Source organism: Cynara cardunculus, assembly GCF_001531365.2.
Source record: "Cynara cardunculus var. scolymus isolate 2C chromosome LG 8, CcrdV1, whole genome shotgun sequence".
In the NCBI taxonomy this organism is placed as follows: Eukaryota; Viridiplantae; Streptophyta; class Magnoliopsida; order Asterales; family Asteraceae; genus Cynara; species Cynara cardunculus.
In genome coordinates this window covers 14,452,970-14,462,259 of record NC_037535.1, presented here as the reverse complement: position 1 = coordinate 14,462,259, position 9,290 = coordinate 14,452,970, and the positions used below count along the sequence as shown (strand labels likewise).

The following is a 9,290-nucleotide window of genomic DNA, read 5'->3' as shown; positions in this document are numbered from 1 at the left end:
GGCTCTCATGATATAGTGCAAAATGAAATATAATTGTTTACAATTAAATTAGGGCACTTAATGTTTAAGGGAGACTTATGATATAAAATGATCCAGATGGTTTTAGAACCATTAAGAGACATATTTTTTTTTGCCAAACAAGATTCACTTTTTAACGATTCAGATGTTGCCTCTTAATGAGACTATTAAGAGGTAAACAAACAACCCCGTAATTTTTTTTATGTGAAATTTTAATCACTATAAAATTTATTTTAATTATTTATTTAGTTTAATGAATATTTGGTTTTATAAATATTTTATTTATTTTTATTAAATTAAAGCATTAATTATAATAAATTAACTTTGATCGTCCTCTATAAATATTCATACTATATGAATTGATTAAATAAATAAATATAATATTTGAGATTTTTTGAAACTTCATCTTATAATGTTATTTATTTAAAAAAGAATCAATAAAAATTAAATTTAAAACCATTTTATTTTTGGTTTACAAATAAAGTTGCATTCTATTATATGGTGCATGTACCTTTCTGATTATATTGAAATAAAAGTTTTATAATTTTTTTAAAAATATATTTCATATTAAAATAAAATTGGATTTATAGGACGTCTAATACGTTTAAGCGTTATAATATATAGATTTATAGAACTTAAGTGTATAAAAACAAACAAAAAATTGTTATCCCTAAAAGTGTTATAATAAGTTTATAAGACGTTATGAGTTTTAACAACAAAAAAAAACTTAAACAAAATGTCCTATTAACTCTTTTATAGCACATTTAACCCATCCTTTTATATGACACTTTTTCAAATAGTATTTTATACAATACCTTATTTCTAAAATTACCTCAAAAACTTGTTGAACTTTATTTTTAAATAAATAAATTTTGAGTTTTTATATTTTGAGTGATTAAGTCATTGACTTTTTTTAAATAATAAACCACTGAGATTCTCGAAATTGGTTGTTTACAACCTTGTAACCCCAAAAGAATATTTGCAATCGGCTCTGAAGGTTTTAAACCCCTCGCGCCAAACCACATCACTCTGCCTTGTCGTACTATCATCGTTGGCCTCTTCATCACTGTCGTTGCCTCCTGTATCAATTTCTCTATTTTTAATATGTTTTTTTGTCTTTTGATTATCCCCTTTTTCCAACAATTTAGTGGAATACATATAGACAGATAAAAAATGGGAAGAACCAAAAAACAAAAAAACCATACAAAAAAGAGTGAGATTAATGACGGAGACCAACGACGATAATGTACAGTGATGGAGAGTCTATGACGATGGGGTGGTGAGGGGGACAATGTAGTTGGGTGTGAAGCGTTCGAATTACGTAAGATTTGAGAACAATTAAACTGTTTTATGTTTTTTTTACTTTAAAATATTCATAGCCAATATTTAAAAATTTGATGGTTTATTTATTAAAATAAAAATATTTAGAGACTTAATCATTTAAAATGAGAAAATCCAATAGTTTATTTATTAAAAAAAGTTCAGACACTTAATTATCCAAAATGAGAAAGTTTATTGGTTTTTTTTTGTTTCTTTCCTTTTAACAAATACATAGATGCTTACTACAACTAGTATTTTGCTTTGAACATGGTTCTTGCCTAGTGATAAACAAATATCATAATTTTGTAAAATTCACATTTAAATTAGAATTTCTTTCATAAACTAATACTTGTTTTCGAAATTGATCAAATCAGTCATTCTGAACGAGCCTCTTCAGATTTTCAACCTATTTCTTCTAATTAGGGGTTGGGTTGTGATGCCATAACGTGATTCCCAAACTGAGAGACTAGACAAGACTAAAAGACTAAGATATGTGGAAGAAGGTATGAAGAATATGAAATAACAAAATAGCCAAAAGTTCGCAAGTATTCATTTTGCAACTTGCAAAATATATACATTTTGTATCTAAATTAAATATGCATCCGGTAGGGTCCGTTTGCGAAATCCTCCAGGTGGCTTGTGAAATGACCCACCAAGATCATATTTTGTTCATAGAAAAATATATTACTAAGTAATAGAATGAATATTTATAAAATATTAATAAAAAAATATTAACTATTTTGGTTAAAACCAAAAGAAAAGACTTAGAATTCAAAATGTCTAATTTAATCATTTTACATGGAGAGTAAATTACATGTTTTATCCCTGTAGTTATACATTTTTACGGTCTTTATCTTCTTCTTTTTTTGAAAATTCAGTAAATTGTGTCCTTATGGTTGCATTTGTTTCTTAATGCAACCAGATAGATTCAAATTCAGGTCGTTGATTAATTTAGGAACCAAACTTATTAACAAATCCCATAATCATAGAGACCCAACTTATTAAAAAAACACAACCACAAGGATATAATTCGTCAAAAAAGTACAGTTACAATGACACGTCCGGTTAAATTTTCAGAAAAAAAGAGCATCTCTAACAACTTTTCTAAAACATAAAAGAGCAAGTTTTTGTTCTCTAAAATGCTCCAATAGCTTTACTATCTTGTTCTCTAAAATAGAGAATTATGAGAGGAGCTTCCATGAACCACACCTTTTTTCCAGGTTAATCAAAAAAATAAAATAAAATAAAATAGAGAATTATGTAGAATTCTCTAAAACTTGATGGTGAGAAAGAAAAAATGATTATTTTATTCAATTCAATCAATGAGATGAGTTATTATTTTTATAAAAGTTTTTTTTAAAGTGTATTGGATGATAAATTAGAGTATATTATAATAAATATAATTTATGTTAAAATCTCTAAAATAGAGAATTTATTGGAGATAAATGTAATTCATTTTAGAAGATTTATGTTTTGAGAAAAATTGTAGAGAGACTGTTGGACATTGAGTTGCAATGAGTAGGGTAAGGGTTAATCGGTCACCAATCCATTTAAAAATAACGGGTAAAGAAACAGGTAATTATCCATGTCATAAATTCTTATTCATATCCATATCCATATCCTACCCACTAAGATAGCAGGTAATGGGTAAATGGTAAAAAAAATCATTTTAAACTGCAATAATGTTAAAAATCAACATTATATAAGTAAAATATAAATTCATAACTATCCTTATTTTATATCTAATTTGTTTCAATAAACATTGTGATATTGTTTTAAATATGATATTTTATAAAACAATATAAAAATCTAAAAACAACATTATGTTTGTTATATTTATTTTAACGACCTCATATTGCTTCTCATTTAATTAACCCTTGTAGTTGATGAATATAAAAAGAAAATTAAATACCAATTAAATATGTTATACAACATATAAGATAACATTCTAAAAAATATATTAATATTTAACTTTATATAATTATATGTATGTATGTGTGTGTGTATATATATATATAGGAGCCTAATCAAATGAGAACTAATTAGTTTATGGTAACCGTAAGGTCCAATCTCAACCACAAATTAATAGATAAATTAGAAAATTTATAATTTTGGTAATTTTGAACTAAAATTTTAATGCAAGGACATTTTAGGTATTTTAAAACTCTCCTCTTCTCTTCTCTCTCCGTCCTCCGGCCACCATCCTCTGGTCACAGTGATATGACAATGCATTTTATATGTGTTTGGATATCATACTGAGGTCGTTTGTGTGGTCAATCGGAGATGTAACACAGTGGTATCATAATGCATCTTATATGTGTTTGATTATCACATTGTGTCTTTTGTTTAACAGAGTCAATATTTTTAAGTATCACCGGAGGACGGGGGATGAAGAGAGAAGAGAGGAAAGATGAGAGTTTTTAAAATACCTAAAATGTCCTTGCATTAAAATTTTAATTCAAAATTATAAATTTTCTAATTTATCTATTGATTTGTGGTTGAAATTAGATCTCACGGTTACCACAAATTAGTCAATTCTCTTTTGAATGAACCCATGTGTATATATAACAAATTAGTCAATTCTCTTTTGAATGAACCCATGTATATATATATATATATATAGATATACACATGTAATATATATATATATATATATATACACACATGTAATGGGTAAATGGATAACGAAAAACAATTTATTTATATCATACCCAATTACCCATTAAAACGTCGGGTAACGGATAAATTGATAAAATTTTCTTTTACCATACCTTTATCGTGAGCAAATCAAATCAAAAGATAACAAATAATGGGCTTACCTTTACATTGACAGCCATGCTGGAATAATAAAAGCATCAACCAAACATGTAATGAAATAAAGTTGGGTTGCTGAGTAGGTGTTTTGAGGAATAAATAGAAAGAGAAGAAAAGAAGCCACGCGGGGAAATCAACCTTTGAAATCCCAACATATGATGTTTTCGGGAAATCAATGAGGATTTCGTCTTCCAGTTTATCTATCATCACCATCACCATCACCATCACCATCACCATCACCATCACCATTCACCACCATCTCTCGTTCTCACATTAATTAATCTACTTCCCACTTTTCACTTCACTCCTTATATATATATACCATACGATTCTATGTCTAAATCTCCATCCTACCTTCATACCCTCCCTTCCCTTCTCATATACAACAAAAATGGGTGATATTTCTTTCTCCAATGCCAATTCCAATGGCAACACCAATGTCTATTCTCAGAGGAAAAGCTGTTGGTATGAAGAGGAAATCGAAGAGAATTTGAGATGGTGCTTTGCCCTTAATAGGTTTCTTTTGCACTTCTCCTTTTCTTAATCTCTCTCTCTCTCTCTCTCTCTCTATCGCTTCTGTTCAGAATCACTGGTTTATTGTTAATTTCGTTCGTTTTCTATCGGAAAATGAGGTTGGTTCAATTATAAGTGTCTCTGGGTAAGACTGCAGTTTAGCTGTTCGATCTTATTCCAGACAGAAAGGCCTAATTGCAGGGTTTCTCTTAAAACAAAACGATTGTGTTGTGACAAAAAGGTTGACCTTTAGTTGTTTCTTAAAGTTTATAAAACAACTACTAGTATTGTATACAGACCACCGTTTTTCTAAAAGATTTTATATAGGGAAAAGTTGAACAGCATTAAGAGCATCTCCTATGCAAGATTCAAAGTAAAAAGAGTAGCTTCTTGTAAGAACCTTTATAAAAAATACTTGGTTCTTAACATGAAGTTTATATAAAATGACAATTTACTAATTTTTTTTTACTGGAGATGCTCTTAGTGGCAAACTAATCTCTTGCCCCTATGCGTTTTACAAGTATCAAGACACCTTTGGTTCAACAATATAGCCTAGGGGTAGTTTACAAATTGAGTAAACTTTTACCGGGTAAAAGTCACCAACTTCATTTAGGTTATAAGATTTTCGGTTTTTAAAATATATAGTATTAGTATCTCTTACCTGGTGAATGTCATCTTTACTTACTCGGTAAGATTCACGGTTAGCAAAATGGTATAGTAAGATTGATCATTGATCTCTTACCGATTAAGATGCAATAAGTGTCTAGTTAACCAATTAAGAGGCGGTAATTGTTTAGTAAACAGCCTTGGGTTTGTTTTTAAGAGGTGGGATGTGTTTTACAAGCAAATTTATGTACTACTTCAAATGTATTCCAGTATACTGCACACAGGAGCCACTCAGTTTCAGGACATTCAACTTTTGGACACCAAACCCTTTGGGAAGGTAATTTAATTACTTGTTGTTTTCTAGTTTTTCATGGTCTTTTTGAAATCTTTGCTTGTTCATAATCCATATATATATATATGTATATTATATAACTGCAGGCTTTAGTGATAGATGGAAAGTTGCAAAGTGCAGAAATAGATGAATTCATATACCATGAATCTCTTGTTCATCCAGCACTTCTTCATCACCCAAAGTAGTCCTTCATCTCTAGTTGTTCATCCAGTTTTTTTTTTTTTTTTGAAAATTATATATATCGATCGTTTGCTATTTGAGACTTGTATGTGAAAAATCTTTTGTTCAGTCCCAAGACCATATTTGTTATGGGGGGAGGTGAGGGTTCCACTGCAAGGGAGCTGCTTAGACACAAGACTGTGAACAAGGTTGTCATGTGCGACATTGATGAGGTGACCCTCTCTAACCCCTTCATTTGCATATGTGCTCTTTCTATAAACAGTATATGCGTCTTAACTTACTACGCATCAAAATATAGGTCCAAAAATAGGCATCCTATTTAAAGAAGTCAATAAGTTGTTAGGCGACCTAACAAGTTCTATCTACAAAGTGGAGCAACCTAATAGGACACTAAAGTAAATAACCTTCTAGCATTTTTATGACACTTTTGAAATTGAAGAGGTCCTATAAATAAATTAACAAGAATGATTTACTTTTTAAGTCCAGCTTCGTTGATAGACCTTGTTTGGTCACCTAATTTCGTCCTAAAAGCTTATTGTGACTCCTTTAGATAGGACACACTGTTCTTGTTCCTATAATTAAATTAAAAGTCCCATTAAGTTCTACTAGAACGCCCAATGAATGATTGAACATCCTAAAAGACCAACTTTGTTGTAGTGGATTATGCGCTGATTGATCACATTTGAAGATGGTACCATGCAACACTAATTGTATATGCACTTAAAAACAAAATTCATAACATATGAACAGGAAGTGGTGGATTTTTGCAAGTCGTATCTGGCGGTTAACAGCGAAGCTTTCTGCGATCCACGACTTGAACTCATCATCAATGATGCAAGGTTCAATTTGTGTTCTAAATTCCTTGTTATCAATGTATAATTCGAGCGTTAATTCCTAGAATCTAAAGCAAATAATATTACATCTTATATCGCAGGGCGGAGCTAGAGAAGAGAGAAGATAGATATGATGTGATCATAGGAGACTTGGCAGACCCCATAGAAGGAGGCCCATGTTACCAACTCTATACCAAGACCTTCTATGAACTAACTGTAAAACCCAAACTCATGCAGGGTGGCATTTTTGTCACACAGGTAAATTACAAAACAGAATATTTGTCACTCTCGGGTTATAATTGGCTTTTTCCAAAAAATGTGGGACCCACATGAAAAACTTGGCTTTTTCACAATCTCCTATCCATAGTGGCGAATAAGTACCATTGTGGGTGTTGTTATGAGGTGGGTAAAAAAGTCCAAGTTTGACTTTGTGCAGGCTGGACCAGCTGGTGTTTTCAGCCACACAGAAGTGTTTTCGTGTATTTTCAACACTCTTAAACAGGTTTTTAAATGTAAGTTTTCATCATACTTGCTTCAATCAAAGCTTTACACACCATGTTTTCTTGGATATATTTCATTTAATTGGCCAAATGACGAACAGATGTTGTGCCATACTCTGCTCACATTCCTTCCTATGCTGACATTTGGGGATGGATCATGGTAATCTTGCTATATGCATTTATATTTCATTAGAATCATCGTTGAACTTTTATGTAGCAATCACTGCAACAAAATTGGGTTTACAGGCCTCCAAAATTGTGTAAGAGTCCTAATAGACCACTTTATAGGACCAAAAACTTGTCTGTCCTATGTGAAAGCGTTGCAATAAGTTTATAGGATGCTCTTGGGCTTCTTTAACATGTTTTTAGGATGCGTTTGAAATAAAGCGTCCTATTATTTTTTTTTATATAACATTATTTGAAAATATATCTGATAAAAACAAATGTGCAATAAAAAAAAATGTCTTGTAAAAAAGATAATACGACACTTTAGTTTAAGTGTCTTGAAAACTTGTGAAAACATCCAAATTATAATATAAACTTACTGCAACTATTTTAAATAGGTATCACAATTGTTTGATTCTATAAACATAAATCCTATAAAAGAGTCTATTAGGATACTTAGACATTTTTTGGCGTCCTATAAAGCCGATTTTGATGTAGTGAATCTTGTTGACATACATCAACTATATGTGTTTTGAACTTGATGATAGGCATCAGATTACCCGATAACGCTGAGCCCAGATGAATTGGATTTGAGAATGAAGCAAAGGATCAAGGATGAGAACAGATACCTTGATGGCAAAACATTTGTTTCGGCTTCTACTTTGAGCAAAGCGGTTCGAAAATCGTAAGAATTTAACGTTTTGTTAAACCCATGATCCATTTTTGTATCTTATAGTCCAGATGATCATGGTTTGTGGAGAAATTTGAAATATGTATGTACTTTTTCCAGGTTGGACGACGAAACACATGTGTACACAGAGGGCACTGCAAGGTTCATCTATGGGCATGGCCATGGTTCGGCTAACAAAAACAATCATGCTTGATAACGTACCTACGACTAGTTGGATGAAGAATATACTACACGCGAACGACAACAACTCAAGAATTAAAATTCCCTTTTTAATGTTTTTATTTGTTACTTTTTGGCTTTTAAATTACCTCTTCTTTGTACTTGGTTTCTTTTTCTTATTATGTAGCTACAATGGTAAATTCCTAAATGTTAATGAATTTCTCTGAAAAACTGAATCGGAAGCCAAATATTATATTCACTATGTGAACTGACTATAGTCATGAAAGCTCCAATAATTATTTACTAGTTATGCCAAATATGTGTCCTTACTCATTTGTCCCAACAGTAGAGGTGTAGGTGTGATCCATAAGTGTGAGATCTCAGGTATGAGCTTGTGCACTGCCCCTCTGCCAATGGGATGCATTTAGGGGTTGTTTGGTTGGTTTTTCATTAAATCATGTATTGACAAAGCTTTTTGTATAGATTAATCTATCTGTATAGATCGGAAAGATTTTTGTTTAAGAGAGTTTTTTCATAGATGGAACATGTTTTTTAGCTGGAAGGGGTAGATTTGGAAAAAACTTTAGGGATCACCCTCATCAGCTCGAATGAAAGGGAGAGTTCGTCTGAAAATATTCCTACAAATCTACCAGCAGGCAGAGCAGAGGGAGAGTCGGGGTAGAGGTCGTGGAAGAGGAAGGAACAGTCAACCTGAAGTTCATCCATACCAGGGTGAATCATTTCACGAAAATATAAATCAAGAACCAGTGCAACCCCTGAGTATGTTACTCGGGACATGTCAGCGGAAGAAATGAGTAAGTTAAGAAATACTCTGACATCTATTCTGGGAGTACAGGCCAGGGTAAAGACAAAAAGGGTCAAAATAAACCCATAGATTCAATCTACAAATACCAGAGGGGATGATATCAAAATGTTTTTAATTTGTAAACCCCAACATTTTCTGGAGAAAGAGACCCGGTGAAGACTATGTTGATCCTCTCTCTCAGTGATTTAATGATAATCCCTTTTTCCTTTTCGATGTATTTCTGTATCTGTAATTTCAGTTTCAGCGATCATACACTGAGCTTGTTCAGTGATCGCTGAAGAACTTGTTTTGAAATTCATTCAGAGACAACGAT

General features: G+C 31.5%; 1 protein-coding gene across 1 annotated transcript; it reads left to right on the top strand.

Moving 5' to 3' along the window:
- The first annotated feature begins 4,274 nt into the window (after positions 1-4,274).
- Positions 4,275-8,376, top strand: LOC112516992 (thermospermine synthase ACAULIS5-like). Its single transcript, XM_025124272.1, has 10 exons — positions 4,275-4,668; positions 5,542-5,608; positions 5,710-5,804; positions 5,913-6,015; positions 6,554-6,642; positions 6,738-6,894; positions 7,073-7,148; positions 7,238-7,296; positions 7,850-7,986; positions 8,092-8,376. The coding sequence occupies exons 1-10, from the start codon at positions 4,544-4,546 to the stop codon at positions 8,183-8,185; spliced, it is 1,002 nt and encodes a 333-aa protein (XP_024980040.1). The 5' UTR covers positions 4,275-4,543; the 3' UTR covers positions 8,186-8,376.
- Positions 8,377-9,290: the final 914 nt, after the last annotated feature.